Raw genomic sequence first — 22,599 nt, forward strand, 5'->3', positions numbered from 1 at the left:
CATTAATCGGTAAGCACCTTCCTGCTGCACACAGGACAGGAAGATGGTAGATTAATTTAGCTGTATGACCTACACACTCTTGTAGCTGATGCTAAGCTACACAAGTGTTCAGTGGTGATTCATACACACACACCCTCTAGTCATATGTATATCAAGTATTGAAATGCTTGAAAACTGTTTGAGAGCACCTTCAGTAGTAGACATATTTGATGAGCAGTAACATTGTTTTTAACAATGCAACCAACCCAATCCAGTCCTGAGCTTGGTAATTGCTGCAGCATCCTACCTTCCCCCTACTGGGGGAAAGAAAGTGTCTGAGGATAGAATAGGCAGGCAGGAAAAGGATTAACACATTCTCAGCACAGATTCAGGGAGGGAAGCTCACCTTGGGATCAGAAATGAGTCTCTGCTCATCTCTTGCTTTGTGCCTACCAAACCATGCCTTAAAAGACATGCTCACCTCAGGTATGCTAGGAAATGCATTTGTGGACTCCTAATCTCAAACCCAGTTCAGGGTGTTCTATTTTAGAAACCAGTCAATCTAAACCAAATGCAGAATTCCATAATGAAGTGTTAATGAAATATTATACTAACACTTAACATTTAGCTCTCTCTGTGGGTCTCGTATCACTTTGAAGAGGGAATTAATTATCTTTATGCCACTCTTGCTAAGGTGCACCTTCTCAGCTGCTCATTTTGATGTTGAGGGAAAAGAGAAGGAGAAATTGCTTGCTTTGCTTAAAAAATCTCCCTGGGATGAACCAATTCAAATCTCATTGGAGCTGATAAGAAAGTTCTCATTGACTTCAGTGGCAACAATTAAATGAAAAGGCTGGGTTCAGAACACAGATCTGCTGGCTCCCAGTTGTATTGCTTAATTGCTAACCTGCAGTTGCTGTTCAGTTTTTAGTATCAACTTTCCTGACTGAAACATAGGCTTGCTTCTCTGCTCTCTCTCATTTTCACTTCTGTTTTGCTTACGGAGAACTCGCCACAGCTTCTGCTGCCTAAAATAAAAAATCAGGGAAAGTTGATAGCATTTGAAATACTGTCACAAAGCAAAATACTTTTTTTAGTAAGGCCGTGTTTACTTGTTCTGCTGACGCTGCCACACCACATGTGTCTTGGAGTTTGATCGCAAGACTGAGCCACAGAAATGAAGGCAGTGCAGCTGCTGCTTGGTCAGATGAAGCCACAGCTGAAAGCAGACGATTTTTAAAATTATTATTTTACTCACAATATGCTATATTTTGTTAGAGAGTGGGGTGAGGCAAGATTTTATATACAAAGGCAGCATGTGGCCATAGCAAGGGCCTAATCAAACCTTGTGCAGAAACTGCTCACCTAGACTTTTCACACAAAATTTTATTGGGATGCCAACTCCACAGTTCCTAACACCACATGGTTAACATTATAAGATTGCATCGTGCTCTTTGTTAATCAATATGGGGAGGGTGGAAATGCCCTCTGGTTTTCTGAGATATGTCCTCAGCATGAGCCTTCTTTGGCCAGAGCCCTTAAATTATCTAGGCCAGGGTTCAACTATCAAGCAACAACATTAGAAGATATCCAACAGCTTGCTATCTGGAAGCCATTATCCCCCCCCCCCGGAACGATACGGCGGCTTAGACCTATTTTCAAAGTTGTTCTCTGAAAATGCCAAGAAATACGAACACCATGTTTTACAAGCTGTAACTCCAAAAGCATTCTTTGTTCCCATATGTTTATTACATTTCTTATTCTTAGGGCCACACAAAATAGCAAGCAGAAAGCTTTTAATTAATTGGGCAGTAGATTTAATGTTGCATGGAATGGAGTCAACGACTAAATTGCCAGTGTAAAATAGAGCAGTATAACCAATAACAGTGCAATTCAGGAAGTTCACATATAACGGGAAGAATACTTGAGCTCATATCGTCTGATTCTCTTGTTGTAAAAACAAAACATCCCAGCATATAATATTTTGGGCTATTTTTAGAATTACTTCAGGTTTTCTTGTTAGCCTTGGCATTTAAAATTAATGACCTCTGGTTGCTCATGCTAAGAGCTTTATGAATGTTTTATATTCCATTGCTGCTCTTTTTGGACTGAATACGTGGCTTTCTTTCTATATATAGAAGGCTTAAATTTTAGTGAGACCTGCTTGCTTTTATATAGTTATAAATTATGGAAACAGACAACACTGCTTAGCTTCTTGCTCAGTCACCTGTTTTATGAGTTTCTGTGAAATGGTTAATGGATCCTGTGTAAAACTGCGCAAAGTATAAATGACCAGAAAAAAGCAGAAGAAGATAAGAGTGGAAGTCAATGTTTAGGAAAATTATCTGTAAATAAATGTGAAGACAAAAATAAGATGTGAATACTATTATGTGTAAACAATATGTCTAAGTGAAAACTTAATAAAGATTTTTTTTAAAAAAAAATAGATCCTGTGTAAAAAGATTGCAATCCATTGAACTCAGTGGGACATGCATAGGATTGGACTCTGAGTCAAGAAAATCACTGCTGCCTTGGCAGTAGTCGAAACAAAATAAAAAAAATCCTTTCAGTAGCACCTTAGAGACCAACTAAGTTTGTTTTTGGTATGAGCTTTCATGTGCACGCACACTTCTTCAGATACACTGAAACAGAGGTCTTGGCAGTACTTACTCTGGTCATCAACCAAATAGGTTTTTCAAATAGGCATAAAACTTTATTTTAAATAGGGAACCAGTAACTGAGGAGTTCAGTGGTTCTTGTCAGATCAGTATAGTGCATTCTGTGTCCTGTATAAATACCATGGGGGTGATAGTGGCTTTACATATAACAGTCAAGCAAAGTAATTAAGTCACTTATTAATCAGGATTAATATACACTCTCCTAGAGAGGAGGAGAGCCTTTTTTTAAACATACAATCCAACCAGTAGGTTCAGAGTGTCTCTTACACTCTCCCAAGAATTTGAGATTATAGTACTGATGAAAAGCTGTAAGACTTTTGGTGCAAAAAGGATCTGCAACCATTTAAACCTGGAAAGAGCATTTTCAGTATGAAAATCTGGCTGGGTTATTTTTTTAATTGCCTTGAAAAAGTTTGTGCAGCTCATCTCCTGCCCCAACTGCTCTCAAGTCATACCTGGTAGTGGTCTACAAGAACAAAACTCCCTTTCCAATATTTAATGTCCAGGGACTTGTAAAGCTGGAGAACTCACACTCTTGATTTGAGGTACACCCCCCTGGGGCCTAAGCCTGGACCTACTGCTTTGATTTGAAGGTGTGCTTTGAGCTTTAATCAGTTCATAGTTTCTGTACCTTGGATAGTGAAAGGACTGAATATGAGACTGTTGTGAAGACTGTAGAGTCATTTTCTGGTCTGACTATACTAATAAATGGCCAAATGGGTGAACGGAAGCAAACAGAGATTCCCCTTAAGCCTTTTGGCATTGTACCTCTGACAAAACAGATGTGGTTTTCACTTACTGTCTCCTTTCCAAGGAGTGCCTTTTTCCAAGTGGAGTTTGATAGTGAGCAAGTATTCTTCATCTGTGGATTTTCTCCACCATCCCTAAAAATTATGCCTCTGGCTGGGGGAAGGCAAGCGGGGAAGAGAAGGCGCAGTTGATCTAGAAGGCACAGCTGTCTGCAAGTTATTAAAAACCTCCAATCAGCCAAAGCCTCATCTTTTAACAGGCAAAACACTGAAGAGGTAGGCAGCTTACATAATATAGCTGCCATTTGGATCACTGACCAAGGACAGCATGCTTTTGTCAATGGCCTTGTGGTGTTGAATGACTAACCAGAGACAGAGATATAGATTTTGAAATGTTCCTGTCAGAATGGCTGCAACCTAAGAACTTCATTTATTTCTTGTTTTCTTGAAAGTTGATTGACTTACAGTGCAATCCTACATGTGCTTACTCTGGAGTTAGTTGTACTGTGTTCAGTGGGGCTTACCTCCATCTAAGTTTGCTTAGGATTGCACAGTCCCATCTTTTTGATCCATAAGGTTCCTTAAAGCATCAGTCAACATAACATGGCAAGATCCAAATAACCTTCCAAGCTCATTTAAAACATAAAATTAAAACAAACCAGGCAAAACTAGTAAGCCAAAATAGAAATCATAGGTGTCACACTAACCATATTAGCAACTCTATACTGATGTAAGGTGTTTCAGTGGTTGCCCATGAGAAATCAGCCAAAGGCAGAACTTCTAAACACTTTCTTTATTGTGCAGATATTTACAGTGGAGCTAAAATAAAGACGTCCAGCTCATCCCTCTGCAGAGTCCGGGAATGTCTGTTTCCGGTTCTTTGTCCAGCATAAAAGGCGCGGAATCCTGAACCCCCGCCTCCCCCTTCTATGCCCTTCCTCTCTGTCCAAACGGGGCAACGGAAAGGGTTCCTCTCCCCCTCTTCCCGCTTGGTGCTGAGGCTCTCCATCCCTGCCACAGCCCCTGCTCCGACTTCCTGCCTCCATCTCCCCCTCCCCACTGGAAGAGCGATCGCTTCCTCCACTCGAGGAGGATGACGAACTGCTCAGAGGGGATGGGGGTTCCCTGTACTGCAGACGCCCCGGGATCGCTTCCTGCTGCGGCGAGGGGGGCTTCCTGACACTGATAACTCTTGGATCCTGGTAGTTAGCAGCTTTCCACACTGACACCTTTTAAAAAGAATCATCCATGATTTCTCAGCAGTGGTTGGATTTAGTTTTTTTGCTGCAGTAATGATTGAACATAATGTAATGGGAGATTAGTCAGTGCTCTTCATTTCCTTAAACAGAATGAGCAAGCCTCTTGAATATATTCAGATTCCCAATCAACCGTATTGCATAAACGAATCCTAAAAATGTTCATGTGAAAGAGGGCCCTTTAACATTAGTGGACTGGAACTGAAATGGAAGTATGCGTGACTAAGATTGTAGGGCAGAGTTTAGTTTTCCAGGCATGATGCTCTTAATGTATTTGCCCTTTCCTGGATTATGTTGTATGTCTTCTATAACCTGCCAAAATGTGCAAGCCAGAGCTTGTTCAATACATCAGGGAACAAAACATGCCCAAGGGGAAGATATCTGTAGGTTACATTCAGCCTTATCTTAGATGATATACCTTGGCTGTTTGCTAACTGCTATTTTAAACAACACAAAAGCCTTGCCTCCATTCTGTATTTAGGTGGAAACTTTCCTTTATCTGTTGCTGTCAGGCTTGTAACACATTGCTTTTCCACCTGTGCTATAATGCTCTAGTTCCACTTGATTGATTCACATTGTTTTTTTTGCCAATTTTGCTCCAGGGACAGGCATGCTCATTGGTCCAGCATCCCATCATGCTTGTAATTCGCAACCATCTGTAAATTGCTCCTGGATGACAGTTAAAATAATTGTAGCAGTGTTGTATCATTTTTGCATCATTTATGCTCCCCAGTGTGGGGACATTTTCAAGTTTTAGAAATTTTAAACATATTCCTGCATTGATTTTATTAGAGGTATAAGTTGAATATATGAATATTTATCACTAAATACTGAATTTCCTCCTTCTTCCAGTTAATCTTCCCCAACCAACTATTCACTTTTCTTAAAAAAGAAATGCAGGATTTCAATATTACTATAATTTATACTAAATCTGATAATTTATCCATATTTTTGTATACTAATAAATTAACAAATGTCATAAAAGCTGCTATGTTATCTGCAAATAGGCTGGTTTTATGATCTACATTAACAAATCTTGATACTTTAATTTGTTCATGTTTCCTAATTGCATCTGCTAAAATTCAACTGAGATAATGAACAATGATGCCAACAAGAGGCAATAATATCTAAATTCTTTTCAAAAAACAAAATCAATTTAAATATTCTATTAGATAAGCCCATTCTAACATATCATATGCTTTGTCTGCATCAAGGACAATACTGTTGGTGTTCTTTCTTTTTAATCATTTTGATGATGTCTCATGTTCTCCGAATATTTGATTTCAAGCACCAAAATCTATAAAACTAGTTGGGTTTATGCTGATATATCTAAGGAAGGTTTTTCTGTAATCTGGAAACCAAAAGTCAATATTTTATAACTAGTTTTTCAAACTAGTATGGGGTGGGGGTGGGGTTAGCAATAGGATGACCACAGGACAGATGGGGATGTGGAATTGGAAAACAGAAAAGTGCCTGATGGGAATCAGTGAAATGGAGAAAGAAGCAAGTTTGTGGAAAAGAGCAGGAGAAATGGCAGGGATGAAGAAGCTGAGGGCTTCAGTCATGATGGCTTTAGAAAATGTTAAATAAAAAATTCTTTCCAGTAGCACCTTAGAGACCAACTAAGTTTGTTCTTGGTATGAGCTTTCGTGTGCATGGACACGAAAGCTCATACCAAGAACAAACTTAGTTGGTCTCTAAGGTGCTACTGGAAAGAATTTTTTATTTTATTTTGTTTTGACTATGGCAGACCAACACGGCTACTCACCTGTAATTAGAAGATGTTGTTTGTGGAAGAGTAGTAGTTATGACATGGTACCTAGTATTGACCATAGTCCTAAAAGAGAATTTAGTGGGGATTATGGATTTTTGGAATAGGAACTCCACTTATTCCTGGCTGATAAGGATATATTTTTAATAGCTTTTTACTTTGTCTTGTATTCATTGTGGATGTGGGCAGTTTAGCATTTCAGATTACAGTGATACCTCAGGTTACATATGCTTCAGGTTACATACGCTCAGGTTACAGACTCTGCTAACCCAGAAATAACACTTCAGGTTAAGAACTTTGCTTCAGGATAAGAACAGAAATCGTGCTCTGGCGGTGCAGCAGCAGCAGGAGGTCCCATTAGCTAAAATGGTGCTTCAGGTTAAGAACAGTTTCAGGTTAAGAATGGACCTCTAGAACGAATTAAGTTCTTAACCCGAAGTACCACTGTATTTGAAATATGATAATAGAGAACTGTCTTCTTTAGCCTGTTTTTATTTTTAATCACATTTACATTCTTGTTAACTATGATGCTTTCTTATTTTGCCAGGTCCTCTTTGGCACTGCTGATGGTCAGGTTATTGTCATGGATTGCCATGGCCGAATGCTGGCACATGTTCTCCTTCATGAATCTGATGGCATCCTGAGCATGTCCTGGAATTACCCAAGCTTTTTGGTGGAAGATAGTAGTGAGAGTGACACTGATTCAGATGACTACTCCCCACCTCAAGGTCATTTTGCCTCCATTTTTTTGTTCATTGAATGCCCATGGCCTGCTTTTCACTGAAATGGTAAAGTTGTGTGACATGCTTGAATGCCCTTCCATAGAAAAATGTTCTTTCCACATTGAAAAACTCCACATCGAAGGGTAGGCTAGAACTCTTGTCCCTGTTGTCTGGTTTTCTATGAAGAGGGATTTATTGTTATTCTGAGCATTTGGTTGTGTAAGCCTGCAGCTACAGATTGAAATGATGCAGCCAAGGACTATAGTGAGAATGATTTATTCATTCATTTATTTATTTAATTCCATTTATTAATTGCTCCCTTCAAAACATTTCAGAGCGATTAACAATAATAGCATCAACACTGAAAACTTTTAAGTACAATTCCATATATAAAAACAGTGAAAACAATTCCGGTTATAAACAAGTAATGAAAACAATTTCATGGAAAACTTCAAATCCAATGAAGATTCAGACAGCATTGGTAAACCTCACATGTACAGCATAATGTATTGACAGTGCTTTAGTGTCATTAGCATCGTGCAATTTCTATTAACAAGACATCAAGTTCTGCACAGGACAATAAATGGCCACGATATCATTTATGGTTTATCTGCATTTACCCATACTTTGTAGAATATAGTGATCCTGAAGAATGTAGCTTCCCCTTGACATCCTTAAATTACTTGTTTTCTTCTTGCTATGTTATATATTTTTAAAAATAAGATGAATGTAAGAAGCCTCCTTTCCTTTACTCCTTAATGCAAGAAAACGAGATATGGTGCAAAGATGTTCAAATCAAATAGAGATTAATTTATTGTGCATTTGCATATTACTTAATCAAAAGGAGGGTCTGAGAACACGTTTTTCTTCTCCAGTGAATGACCTGCTGCCCCTATTTAAAAGAATAAACTCCATATTTGATGTGTGACTTTTAATAATGGAGCAAGAAGCAAGATAGAATGGACTACTTCTACACTTTCTACAACAGAAAAAAAATGCACAACCAAAACAAAAATAGTTTAAAAGCTTGCGTGAAACAAAGTTGACAATGAATTAGCATCACTGATTCAGATTTACAGGTGCAACTGTAAGAAAGAAACATTTTTGACAACGTTGGTTTCAGTGAGAAAACTTCCTTCAATTTTTTTGAGGAAGGTTAACAACACTGGGGAAAATGTACTGCATGAATGTGACTTTCATGACATACCTTCAAGACTCAAACTGTGGTTTCATACTGAGTGTCATTGTTACAAAGAGAGAGGTTGAGGGGAAATATCAGGGTTCCCCGACTGCAAGGAGGGCTCTACTCAAACTTTGAGTGAACACAAGCAAAAGCCTCCTTCAGACCTTTCCTGCTCAACACAGGGTGTATAGGGTGGGGACTGAGTACAAAATGGGCCCCTGAAGAATGATTATTCTGAATTGTGTTGCACCTGAAGTAAGTCTTTCTCCATTCACCTGGAGTTCCTGCCTTTTATTGGTTGGGGCAGTATGCATCTGGGTGCAAGGGCCAGGGACCCTTCCATTCCTCACTAACTCTTCTAGGACAATAGGAGCAAAAACGCCCCACAGTGCGCTTAGCATGGGTGGTGACTGGCTTATTTTTGACAAACCCCTTTGCCTGCTTAGGACACTTCCCTGCAATGGCAAATGCATACACGAGGGTAAATCAAATGTGCACAACATCCTTAGAGGACTGTGCTACAGTTTTCCTTTGTCGGAGTGTGATTAATGAGAGTGGTGATATTAGGTTTGTTATAAGATTGGTTTACTGTTCTAGGCAGGAACATTGTAACTTCTGGTGCATCCCTTTAGATGAGTGAAGGAGGCTAGTGTGTAGTTGATGCTGAGTCAAATCAGGAGTGGGTGAGCTTGGTAGCTTCTAATAATTATTCTGATATGACGTGTCCTTGTGAAGTATCTCTTGTTCTTCATAAACCTTTCAAAGGAGACATGCCTTTGACTCACATACATGACTAGGAGGGGCTTAATTGGATTTTACTTACTTCTAAAACTATACCAATTATATGGTGCTGGCTTTTAAGTCACCGTCCATAGCACAATTTCCCTGTAGTTCAATTACCTCATTTTCACACATAAGCACATGGATAACAACATTTGGTTCCGTTCACAACTGAATGTAGCCTAATGTATTATTATTGAGAATATGCTTAACTGGTGCCTAGAGAGCGCCTTTCTCTTGGGACAGCAGCACCTTCTGTCAAAGCTAGTTACATAAAACAGAGAATGAAATAGTGAATGCTGCAGATGGTGCTGCAGGCAATTTAATATTATATACAAAGTAAGTTAAACACTGAAGAATAATCTTGTCAAAACCAGACTCTCTTTTGTAATGGCACGGAATAGGGTTTAGCCAACTGGTATTCTCAGGGCATGTAGATAAGCCCATTCTGATGCTCCAGACTCCCATTTTGGGGTCCAGTCCTTATGGAGGGCCAGTTTCTATATCAAAGTCTGTGTCGTGTAGCAATAAGGGCTTACCAGGGCTGAAGTATGCTTGGTCCAGTACCATGAGGTCTTCAGTCTGGAGGGCTGAGGAGGGGATGTGTTTCTTGAAAAAAAACCTCGAGTCAGATTGGTAATAGTCCCTTGGCTTTTGAGAATGTGGATGAGATAGCAGTGCAAGAATTTTTTTATGAAATGAAAATGGTGAAAGCTGTGAACAAATTGCTTTTTTGAATCCCACCTTAGACTAGACTTTCATAAGGTGATAGTAGCACTAATTGAAGGGCCAGGTCTGGCCCACAACTGCCAGTTGGCTACCCTTGGCTTAGAGGTTGAACATTGCTGGGTATCACAGAGAGGTGCAAACTGAACAGACTCTTTGTACAAAGGCCCCTCTACCCTTTTATTTCCTTACATGGTTGGCACTGCCTCCGTGTTTGTGCCCATTATGGGCCAGGATGGTTGCTTCTGACTCCATTCTTTTCCTCATACAGCTCCAGGGACATGTAAATATTCCCATGAAGCATCATGCCTGGCGTGAGGGTGGGGTTTGTTCCTTAACAGTTCTTGACAGGGTAGGAAAGCATCCCCTGAGTGTCACAGCTCTTTGCACAGACAACAGGTGATGAGCTGGGAACCTTGGTTCAAACTTCTTCCTAAAAGTTTTTCCCCCCCACCCTGCAGATGGTCCAGCTGCATATCCAGTTCTGGTGCAGAACACCAAGCCACTGCTCACTGTCAGCTTCACATCAGGAGACATTAGTTTAATGAACAACTATGACGACTTGTCTCCTACCATCATCCGCTCAGGGTTGAAAGGTACGCAAAGGGAGACTTGTCTTCCTGCCCTGCTCCCACCGCTTCATCTTCTGCTTTAGATCTTGATTGCTTTGACATGAATATTTCAGCATCTGTCTCTTGAAACGCAACATCCATCTGCAGCGATTTCCACTAACAAGAGTGACGCCTGCTGGTGAAAAGAGCACACCTCAACGAGGGGATTCCTTCTGAAATAAACTGGTAGCCTGTCTCTGGCGCTCACAGCAGCAAATGAGAACTATGTGCTTTTCAAAATAACCTCCAGCTTTAGGCAATGACCAGTTTTGTTTTGCTCTCCTCTGTTCTGTTCCTTCAAGGGTTTTGTGAAACCCTTAGGAAACCAAAGCCAGAAGGCTGGCGGGTTCCAAAGTTATTTTAGTTTGAGGCAATGTTTCAAAAGGCTTAAAAGCGGAACTTCAGATTTAATTCAGTTGAAGCAGTAGCTTCAGTCAGTAGAGTGCTCCACCAACCTCAGCCTGCCTTTAGCCAGACCCCACCTGCCTGTCTTCTTGCTTACAACCAGACCAGGAGGTGGCACGGCCTGTCAGCTTTCTCCTCCTCAGTCTCAGGGCTGCCTCTTGTAGAAATTAGCAGGGAAAGGGAGGTGGAGGGATTAACCCTGCCGGTTAGTGGCAGTAACCTGTGGTTTTGGTTAGCCAGGGGAGCAGTGGAGGCCCCCGCTGCCTCCACTGGCTGCTTACTGAGTGTAGGTGTATGGGGTTGGGCCTATTTGCTAAGTGTAGTAAAGTGAACCTCTCCCTCCCCTTTGTGATTTCAGATGTAGTGGCTCAGTGGTGCACCCAGGGAGACTTGCTGGCTGTTGCAGGCATGGAAAAGCTAAGCCAGCTGGCTGAACTCAGCGGTGCTTCCTTTCTGAAAAGTGCACTGGTCAAGTTCTACAATGTTCATGGAGAACATATCTATACCCTGGAGACTCCTGTGCAGGTAAAGATTACTCTGAAGTGAGATACTGAAGCAGGAGTGTGCGAGGGATATTATCTCAAGGAAGGTTTGCCCAGTGGATGATGGTCACTGCAATTTAGATAATTTTATATGTAGGTCTCTCCGCACACAACAAATAAGTTTTGATTCTGTACTATTAGTTACAATAATATTCAGTGAAGGATGAAAAATAATGGAGAAATCTGTAGTTTAAAACAAAATGTCCTCCAGTTACTGTAATAAGCTGATACTGTATCCTAGCGAAATTGGAAGTTGTACAGTCCCCAGAGAATTCTACCACTTGAACATACAGAAAAGCCCTGAGACATTAGGGTTTTCCAATATAGAATGGGTCTTAAAATATGCTTCAATGAGAGGAAAACATCTGAAATGTTACTTTTCACGCAGCGCCCCATAATCTCAATCTGCTGGGGTCACAGGGACTCCCGCCTGCTCATGGCTTCTGGTCCTGCCCTCTACGTTGTCCGAGTGGAGCACAGAGTGTCCAGCTTACAGCTTCTGTGCCAGCAAACCATCGCTAGCTCCTTGCGGGATGACAAAGATATCAGTAAATTGACTCTGCCTCCCAGGCTCTGCTCATACCTCACCACTGCCTTTACACCAACGATCAAGGTAAACAAACGGCTGGGTGTTAAGTGTGTCAGGGTCAGTGGACAAAGGTAGATGGAGCTAAACAGCTGACAGCAGCTGAGGCATAAAGTACACAAGCAGGGAATGTTTGATTGGTAATAAACATTCAGATTGCACTCTGAGGCTGCCATCTCAAACGCACTTATTTGGGACTCTGTCCCCTTGAACGCCTTGGGACTTCTGAGTAAATACACCTAGGGTTGCATAACTGTGCAGAACAGTTTGTAGGGTTTTATCACTTTCATTTTGAGAGGGTTGTGATGGCCATTTGAAGAGCAGTGCAGGGCAACCTGACTAAGGGCTGTTTCACAAATGTAGTTTTCTTGTACAGGTTAAGCAGTCCACACTGCCCTCAGGCATGTTTGTGTACTGAGAGCTTATTAATAAAACCAGTCAATCACAACTGCTGCCAGCTGCAGTTTGTGGCTGTAACGACATTTTCTACATCGCTTCAGTTGTGGCCAAGTGTATCCATGATTAGAAGGTTCACACATTATATTAGCCATGCAAATGTATGGGAGGTGGATGGCACTGCTTTGGGGTAGGTGTAAACTTTGTGCATGAACAGAGCCTGGTGAATGGGCCTTTATTTAAAGGTTTCCCAGGACAAGGCCTAAAAGCTACCAGCTAGATCGCAACACCTTTTGTCTGGCTCTTACGAGAATTTCTTGAGAAACCTGATCCCAGTCCCTGTGCTGTTGACAATCTTTATACTTTTGTAAAAGAAGCAGGCACATATTACTGAAGTGGATGCTTCTTTGTCTCTCTGCAGTTCTGGTGCATCATTCTAGAAGTGGTCGCTTCTCATTTAAAATGTAGCTAGCTTTTGTGGTCCTGATTTCTTTTATTGTTTTATTAATTTAAATGCAGAATTTACCACTGCAGTCATTAAAAATAATAATAATAAGGAGCATGAAAAAGCTACACAAGGGAAAACTCTTTGTATGACTCACAATTTTTCCTCCTATATTTAACTCAGCCTCCTATCCCAGACCCCAACAACATGAGAGATTTTGTTAGCTACCCAACATCTGGCAACGAAAGGCTTCACTGTACAATGAAGCGGACAGAAGATGACCCAGAGGTTGGAGGGCCTTGCTATACACTGTATTTGGAATACTTAGGGGGTCTGGTGCCTATCTTGAAAGGGCGCCGAATTAGCAAACTGCGGCCTGAGTTTGTCATCATGGACCCAAAGACTGACGGAAAAGCAGGTACAAGGCTTTAGTCAATTTATTAGTGCCAATTTCTAGATTCCAGTCCTGTGCAGAGACCCTCAAGTGTTGCAAGTTTACTGCACGCGAATTTCTTGTGCAAGCCTCGTTTAATAATAATTTAATAATTTATTATTTATACCCAACCAAAAATTCGTTGGTTTTATTGTATGTAACTGATCTTCACATGGAAAAAATATGCCCACAGATCTGCTCTTTGTTGAAATGTGTCATTCTTGTCGGTCGAGCGTCATGTACTTGCCAGAGCTCCCATTTGTGGAACAAATTAGTGGATTGGGTTGTGGAGATGTGTTTCCTGTTAATGCCCCAAAATCATGCATCAACACAAGAACCCATGGCAGTACTATTTCCCTGCTCTCATCAGCCATTCTGAAATAGACTTGGTAACAGGCATAGTTCAAGTCATCTTCCAAGTTGCAGTACATTATAATATTCAGTGTCCTGACAGGAGAGGGAAGGTTCTCTAATTAGCTGTAGACATTTTTCAGTGTCAGAGAGATGCCTGTCAACTAGCATAATTGAGCACCATCCGCTTGATTTTAGGCTATTGCTGATTCTGCATGAGTTTCAAAGAATACCCTGTGCTCCTTGCTGCGGTTATATATCGGCTATTGCTTGTAGGGTATCCTAGAAATGATTGACAGTTGTAATTGGGATTTGGTTTCTGAAACTTTTTTTTTTTAATGGGGCCTGTGTTGACAGACGAAATCTATGGAAACAGTTTGATTTCCACCGTGATTGACAGCTGCAACTGCTCTGATTCCAGCGATATTGAACTGAGCGATGACTGGGCTGCAAAAAAGTCTCCCAAAATCACTCGAGCTAGCAAATCACCCAAACTTCCCAGGTAATCATTCTGGTATTTTCAAAACTCCACCTTCCTTTTTCTCCTGGGTCTTTGAATTCCATTTTTATGTTGAGAGGGCACCCTATACACTTAGAACAAAGGGGAACCTTTTCATACAGGCATCAGAAACGGGCTGCTAAAAATGTTAGGGTTCTTTTTGCTGTGAAACATTATTAAGGCCCTTAGAGTTCTCCTCTGTGACTAGCTACAAGCATAATGCAGACATAATCCCCCTATAGTTCTGGTGTCCTGTCACTGACAGTTTCAAATGTTTAACAGCACATAACAGTGCAGGGTACTTGTTAGGTTCTTTGCTTGCTACTAGTGAGTGTTTTAAGCAGAGTTCTATATTGTGTGTGTATGTGTGTGTGTGTGTGCGTGTGTGCGTGCGCGCGTGCGCACGTACGTACGTACACCAAATCCTGTGATTAGAATAACACCACCTATTTGGATTTTAATTTGTTGACTTAGTTTACATACTGTGTCCTGGTTCCAAGATTTCAAAAATTTGGAATAATTGGCAAGCACTGAGAAAATCAGTGTTTGGGGGTAAATTCTAGGTATATAGTGTGGGCAATCACCAGTGAATGATAACAACTCAGGGTGCTGAAGTTCCACTTCCAAACCATTATATTCTACTATATATCCTAGATATATATAACCATAAAGAAATCTACAACAATCTCATTCTCTCTCTCTCTCTGCTCAGACTTTTGAGAGCAAGGTTCCAGATGTGCTACTGGCGCTAGGAGAGTTTTGTTTCCCCTTCTGCTTAGACCCCTTCCCTGAGAAACATGTTCTCTAAGCACTATTCTGATCTCTGCTTATGGGACGCTGTGGTCTGAGTTGTGTGTTTTGATCTTTCTGGGGCTGGGCTAGATGACCCTTTTTCCATTCTAGCATAATAATAATAATATAAATAAATAAATAGATTTTTTTATACCCCTCCCATCTGGCTGGGTTTCCCCAGCCTCTCTGGGCGGCTCCCAACCAAAAATAAAAAACACAATACAGTGGTACCTCAGGTTAAAAACTTAATTCGTTCTGGAGGTCCATTCTTAACCTGAAACTGTTCTTAACCTGAGGTACCACTTTAGCTAATGGGGTCTCCTGCTGCTGCTGTTGTGGTGGTGCAATTTCTGTTCTCATCCTGAAGCAAAGTTCTTAACCCAAGGTACTATTTCTGGGTTAGCAGAGTCTGTAACCTGAAGCGTCTGTAACCCGAGGTACCACTGTACAGCATTAAACATTAAAAACTTCCCTAAATAGGGCTGCCTTTTGATGTTTCTAAAAGGTGAGTGATGCTTCTCCAAAGCTCACAGCTCCAGCCATGTGCATTGTGTCGGAGAAATAATGCCCTAGTTCTTTCGAAACAGCTGTTGTCCCTGTGATGCTCTTTAGCAGGGTATTAAGCCCGATGCTCTGGTTTGATGCATAGGCATAAGCCTATTATGATCCTTAGCTCCTGAACCTGGAGACAGGCCAGCAAGGGAGAAAAATGCTTTCCTTACCAATTATTAAAATAGAACCACTTTTCTAGTACAAAAATTCCATGGGACTTCATATGTTATCTTTCCATTTACTGTTTAGCCAAAACTAGAGATGCTGGGCAAAGTGTACTTGGATTATCTAGTATGTTAGGTTGAAGACAGATGTGACAAAGACCTTCGCCTTTCCAGAGTCATGATGCAAAACTTTGCAAGTATGAGACAGAAAGCAGCTATGCCAATTGACAGACCCCATGTAACATCACCAAGAAACCTCCCTCCAATCCTCAGGTCCCTTTTGCATTTAAAGTTACCATTTTAATTAATAAGGGACACGAACATCCTTGCAGCTTTTTTCCAGGGGTGGAGGAAACCTATACAAGTCTGAAGGCTAAGCCAGGGTGTCCTGTTCATTGGTGTGGCTGTCTGTCATCCCATTTGCAATGTCAGACTTCATGCAGACCAAAGGATGCACTGTGAACTCTTTTCATATTAACTCTATCTTTGCTCTTGAAGCTACTTTCGAATGGTAAACCTGTTAGCATTTCCCCCACCACCCACCTAAATTTGCATTCCGCGTTCTCTTTTTGTATAGAGAGACAGAGAGTACCTATTTGTGCCTGCCTCATTATTGTCATTTTTGTTTTGTATGCAGAATTAATATAGAAGCTCGCAAATCTCCAAAGTTGTCACGAGCTGCTCAGGAGATATCAAGATCTCCCAGGCTACCGATAAGGAAGCCTTCCATAGGTTCACCAAGCCTAACTCGTAGAGAGTTTCCTTTGGATGATATCACTCAGGTACTGCATGGCTATCTCATTATCTACCAGAAACAGAGGCACCATGTCTCTGAATACCAGTTGCTAAGGTACAACAATGGGAGCGCCCTGTTGCCCCCTGTGTCCTGTTTGTGGACTTCCCATAGGCATCTGTTGGCCACTGTGAGAACATGATGCTGGACTAAATGGGCCTCTGGCCTGATCCAGCATGCCCTTCTTACATCCTTCACTCTTTTTCATTGGTAGAATTGCCCTTGTCAATGTGAAGATAGAAATAATCATACTGATTGACCTAACAGGACTATTGTAAGGATAACTAATATAATGTATGTGAATACTATATAAATGCTTGTCGTCGTTCTGTCATACCTTTTTATTGCAGCACAACTACCTTGCTCAGGTCACGTCAAATATCTGGGGAACCAAATTCAAAATTGTGGGTTTGGCTGCTTTCCTACCAACCAATCTTGGTGCAGGTAAATTAAACTCTTTAAGAACTGTCTTCATTTCAGACCCTTCCTAACCAGAAAAAGTGTGCAAATATTCTTTAACAGTAGTTACAAATTTTGCATCTAATTCAGTCATGGAGTTGTAATCCATGAAACAGTTTGAACTATTTCTGTGACATCTTCTACTGGGTCAAAACTCCATAGAAGTGGTGCTTAAAAGGATACTGTCCCTAATTGTGGGAGTATACCAGAAAAACATTCCATGTAGGGAGAAATTCCTTCTGCTCCAGAGCCTATTTCATTGCCATGTTAAGGATAGATTTTATATCTGTTTGCTTGGTAAATAAATCACATATGTAGCTCTTTTGATTCTCCCCACTTGCTTTTGGTGGAGTGGTCATGTTTGTATTCCTCATCCACATGGTTTCCCAGTAGTCCAGAAACTGACCAAGCCCAAACTTGCTTAATTTCAGTAATTGAATGAAATCATACTAGACCTTTTGCTAAGAGACTTCTTCAGTTATGAAAAAATACATAAATAGAAAGTACTCCCAGTGCATGTACATTCAACAATATGTAGTTGTGTGTGCGTCTTGCATGCAGTCATCCAAATATTGCATCCTCTTTCTTAAATAGACATGCTTTCCATGTAGGAGTTTTGTCATGGTTGAATTCCCTCTAATTGGCTGATTCCTTTGGTAATGCTGGACCCTCCTTTTGTAGTTTCTGCATCACATATATTTTCTTTCTTCCCTTTCCTTGCATCCTTTTTGTAGTTATCTATAAAACCAGCTTGCTGCATCTCCAGCCCAGGCAAATGACGATATACCTTCCAGAAGTGCGGAAGATTTCCATGGACTATATAAACCTGCCTGTCTTCAACCCCAATGTTTTTAGTGAAGATGAAGATGATTTGCCAGGTGCGATTGAGCTGATTGCCTGAAATTTTATGAAACTCTGTAAGAAGATTGACTCTCCTTGTAATTAAAAGCCCAAGGCACATGAGTCCATTACGTGTTTTGCAAGATATGCTTGTTGTGGTGGAGAGGCCAAATTGGAGCTTGCTCTTTGACTTCCATTTTGGAGTCTGTGGTGAGGCTGGGAACTCCAAAATAGGACTTGAAAGACCTGTGTGCTTCCGGTGTTGTCATTGGGAGCCTGGTAGAGCCTAGAGGGCTCCCTGTGCCTTTCGCAGCCTATGTGGGCATTCCCTACCATCCTGCCCCTGCTCTGTGTTGTGAACAGTGCATTCAAGATCAGGGGAATTGGAAGGCCTCAGACACTGGTGTACATACATGGTGCATTTAAAGCCTTAATGGAACCTTCTTCTCTGACTCCTGCAAGGAATGTGAAGTTGAAAAGGGTGATGAGGCAAGACCAAGAACAGTGCAGGCTGCTGGGGTGGAGGGTTGTTTCTTGGCTCCGACAAGTTTCTGATGACATAGCTGAGAGCTCAAAAGAGCCTATTGACAATTCATAATTGATGTGTAAACCGCAGCAGCAGCAAGCACCACCATTAGTTTAGATATCCAGTGGATGTCCTTTTAATTAATCTGTTAATGTGTCAGTTGTGAATTTGATCCAGAGAGAGTCCATTAATCCCCTGAGAAGAGGCATTTCTTAAACTGGGAATTGAATTATGAGGCTTCGGTATTAACCACATTTTAGAAATCCGCAAGGGGATTGACACAAGCAAACAATCAAAAGTCCTGGAGTGATATAGAGGCACTCATAACTGAAAAGGTTCAATGTCCAATGGTGGCTTAACTGCAGAACCTTAGAGTGGCAGGAATCCATCATGGTACCTGGGAATTGAGGCTGCAGTGGTAGCCAGAAGCATTCACAAATGTCAACAGGTGAACAGGTTGTATTCTCTCCTTGGATTCACATTGGGTTACTGCCATTCATGCCTTTTTCATGACATAGACCATAGCTTATTATACATTCCACCCACTTGCATCCAAGAGTCTGGTTTAACAGAGTGGCAGAACACTAGATTGTTCTTGTTCCTTCTGAGATAAAGGCCTGATGCAGATACAGTGCTGGCTTCCTGCTAACCGTGGTCAACAGATTGAAAGCCAAACCCTCCTCTTTCTGGGGGAAATTCCCTCTCCTTTGCTATGACAAAGCAGTTTGTTGGCTCCAAAGCTTACCACTATTAAGTCTAGCCAGGATTTCCCTTAAACCAGGTTCTTGAACTGAGGACCATGGAGAAAGAGAGATTTACCCCAAGGAGGTGACGGGCTTCGTGGAGGGACTGCATGTTTTCAGACCTGGCTCTTAATACCCTTAATGTAGTGAAATGGGAGATCATATTACTGACCTAATGTGACAGCACAAGTACAAAAGTTAAATAATCAGTATTTAACAAATTATTCCAGTACCTTTAAAATGGAAAGTAATACTCTAGATGGCAGAATTCATTTAGTATATCACTTTTGGATGAAGGCTGTGATGCTGTATTGTAATACTCATATCTTTTTGTCCCAGTGACTGGAACATCTGGAGTTCCCGAGAACAACCCACCTTGCACCGTAAACATCCCGATTGCTCCTATTCACAGTTCAGCACAAGCAATGTCACCAACACAGAGCATAGGGCTGGTTCAGTCTTTGCTGGCCAATCAGAATGTGCAGCTGGACGTCCTCGCCAATCAGACGACAGCTGTGGCAGCGGCGGACCACGTGACTGACAACACAGTCCACTACCCAATCCCAAGCAGGTATTCCAACCCAGGCCAAGTGATCTTTGGAGGAGTTGAAATGGGGCGCATCATCCAGGCACCCCCTCAGCTCCCCCTGCCACCCCAGGGCGCAATCCAGATGGCAATTGTGGACCACAGAGATGGGTACAGAGACCACGAACACCTCCAGAAGGCTAAGACATTGCGCCCAGTGCCACAGGCAGCTGAAGGAGAAGCATCCGTCTATAGCACTGCCCAGGAAATTCAGATGAACAAAATGAATCCTCCTCCTCCGTACCCTGGAACCATACCAGCAGCTCCCACCACAGCCCCTCCTCCTCCTCCTCCTCCTCTGGTACCTCCCCAACCTCCCATAGATCTCTGCTTGAAAAAGGGAGATTTCCCCCTTTATACCACAGGGCATTATCAAACTCCTCTCGGATATGAAAGAATCACCACCTTCGACAGCAGTGGGAATGTGGAGGAAGTTTGCCGACCTCGTACGCGGATGCTGTGCACCCAGAACACTTACACTCTGCCAGGGCCTGGCAGCTCTGCCACTTTAAGGATCACTTCCTCGGAGAAGAAGATTCAGCAGCCTTGTACCAGTGCCACCCTGAACAGGCTCACAGTGCCGCGCTACTCCATTCCAACCGGGGATCCGCCACCTTACCCGGAGATTGCAGCCCAGCTGTCTCAGGGTCGCGGCATGGCCCAGAGATTGGACAACAGCATAATCCACGCCACTCTGCGGCGGAACAGCAGAGAGGCAGCGTTGAAAATGGCTCAGCTGGTCGACAGCCAGAGAGCCACTCTGCAGCTCCCTCCGAAACTGAAGAGCAACATTGTGGCAGCCCAGTACCAGCAGAGGGTGCCAACGGCACTCTACACCTGCAGCCAGTGCAGCAGCGGCAGTGGCAACAACGGTAGCGGCAGTGGTAGCAGCGGCAACCCTAATGGCGGAAGTGGGAATATAAGTGGCATCAGCGGTAACAGCAGCACGTCCGGCATGAACAGCATGAGACCGGACATGACAACCGGGAGCAGCTCTCAGCACAGCTCGGTCATTGCACACTCTGTCAGTACTTCACCCTTGGCCTCCCAGTCCTCCTACAATTTGCTGAGCCCGCTGGACAGCTCTCGTGAACGGACAGATTATGTGAACTCTGCCTTCATGGAGGATGAAGCTCTTTCTCAGCACTGCCCTGTGGAGAAACAGGTGCGCCACATGTCTGTGGCCATGGCTGAGCCAGGCATTGGTGTCAAAAGACCACCCCCCTATCAGTGGGAACCAATGGTGGGTGAGGAGATATGGGTCCCTCAAGAAAGGACAGCTCCGAGTACTTTGCCTCACCCTGCCAAACCTGCCCCCCTAGTCATTGGCCAAACTCAGCACCTGGATATATCCCGAGCACCGTTTGTTTCCCCCAAATCTCCAACCAGTCCCACTGCCACTTTCCAGATGAGCTATGGGGTTGGAGCCCCATACTTGGGGAACTACGGTGTTCCTCCCCCTCCACCTACTCTTCTTCAGGGAATGCAGGTCCCCTGTTCTCCCAAAGAAGCTTTGGCCCCATCCCAGATTGCACAACAGGAGCCAACGGTTGTGCTTCAGCCAGGTTACCCCTCCAACCTCGCTTACTGCCCTTTGCCCCCCCTGTACCCTGGAAATAGCACTTGCTCGAGTTTACAGCTGCCACCAATGGCCTTGCACCCATGGAATTCCTACAGCACATGCCCACCTGCTGCACAGAGCACCCAAGGCACTCTGCCCCCCAAGGCCCTGCTGGTGGTGGAGAAGCCTGTCATGTCTCCACCACCACCACCACCAGTGGAGCCTCAAGGCCACGCGGGCACAGATGCAATGGCAGAGACAGCAGACAACTTCCAAGAAGTCCTGTCCTTGACTGAGAGCCCCGTGCCTCAGCGGACAGACAAGTTTGGGAAGAAGAATCGGAAGCGCCTAGATAGCCGAGCAGATGAAGGGAATATGCAGGCTATTACGGAGGGAAAGGTCAAGAAAGAGGCAAGGACAACTCTGACTGACTTCAACTCACTGATATCCAGCCCTCGGCTGGGCAGGGAGAAGAAGAAGGTCAAAAGTCAAAAGGACCAGTTGAAGTCTAAAAAACTGAACAAGATGAACGAATTTCAGGACAGCTCAGAAAGTGAGCCTGAACTGTTTATTAGCGGGGATGAGCTAATGAACCAGAGCCAGGGCAGTAAAAAGGGGTGGAAAACGAAAAGGAACTTGAGAACAGCCAGTGAACTGGATGAGTTTAAGTGCCGAAAAGCCAATGAAAAGGAGGACGGGCGGCTGGGAAGCCAGGGCTTTGTGTACGTGATGGCTAACAAGCAGCCATTGTGGAATGAGGCAACCCAAGTCTATCAGCTAGACTTTGGAGGCAGAGTGACCCAAGAATCTGCAAAAAACTTCCAGATTGAGCTGGAAGGAAGACAGGTAGGATAATGAGTTGGAAATTCCAAGCTGCTGCTTGTGTTAGGCCTTGACATGTGCACCAGAGGAACAGGGCTGGCCCAAGACTTTGTGCCTCTGATGCAAGTGCTGCCACTGCTAACTGCTCCGCCCCCTCTCCCTCCAGCTTTGTAAGTTTTGCTGCTGCTAACATGGTGGCAGAACTAGCCATCTCCCCCCACCCCTACCCCTTGCTCTGGGGAAAGGGGTCCTTCCTTAGAGTTAGGCATTCTGGTCAAGGTGGCCTTGGAAAGTGCCTGCACCACTACCACTTTGTCTCGGTGGCTAGTTAAAGGTTTCAAATCACTAGTAACTTAACTATTTTTTAAAGTCCAGCTGTTGTGGCAAAGCAGTGTTGGGGCAGGCACTGTTCCAGTTCACCTCACTCAGAATACTTTGCTCTAAGGAAGGACCCCCTTCAATGTGAGGCATGAGGATGAGGCAAGTGCTCTGGAAAGCTCAAAGCAACTGGGTGGTTGGGTAGTGGTGACAGCTGGGTGGATGGACTGGTGAAACAAGCGAGTGAGGACCTGCCACCACCAGAAACAGTTGCCTCAGTTTGCTTTCTACAGGAATGCTGGCCCTGCAAATGCAATATGATGTGACTTCT

The 22,599-nt window shown here is 43.0% G+C and overlaps 1 protein-coding gene across 3 annotated transcripts in view; it reads left to right on the forward strand.

Annotated features, from left to right (window-relative positions):
* Positions 1–22,599, forward strand: part of TULP4 (TUB like protein 4) — a 93,765-nt gene that overhangs the window by 69,792 nt on the left and 1,374 nt on the right. For 2 of the 3 annotated variants that reach the window (XM_033144087.1, XM_033144088.1), the window contains exons 5-14: positions 6,981–7,161; positions 10,306–10,440; positions 11,219–11,385; positions 11,791–12,015; positions 13,013–13,247; positions 13,971–14,115; positions 16,258–16,402; positions 16,764–16,857; positions 17,607–17,750; positions 19,321–21,974. In XM_033144087.1, the coding sequence (XP_032999978.1) occupies positions 6,981–7,161; positions 10,306–10,440; positions 11,219–11,385; positions 11,791–12,015; positions 13,013–13,247; positions 13,971–14,115; positions 16,258–16,402; positions 16,764–16,857; positions 17,607–17,750; positions 19,321–21,974 (4,125 nt within the window). The remainder of the gene's footprint in view (positions 1–6,980; positions 7,162–10,305; positions 10,441–11,218; positions 11,386–11,790; positions 12,016–13,012; positions 13,248–13,970; positions 14,116–16,257; positions 16,403–16,763; positions 16,858–17,606; positions 17,751–19,320; positions 21,975–22,599) is intronic. The other variant, XM_033144089.1, reaches the window with a different exon arrangement.

This window comes from Lacerta agilis, chromosome 3 (assembly GCF_009819535.1).
Source record: "Lacerta agilis isolate rLacAgi1 chromosome 3, rLacAgi1.pri, whole genome shotgun sequence".
Classification (NCBI taxonomy): domain Eukaryota; kingdom Metazoa; phylum Chordata; class Lepidosauria; order Squamata; family Lacertidae; genus Lacerta; species Lacerta agilis.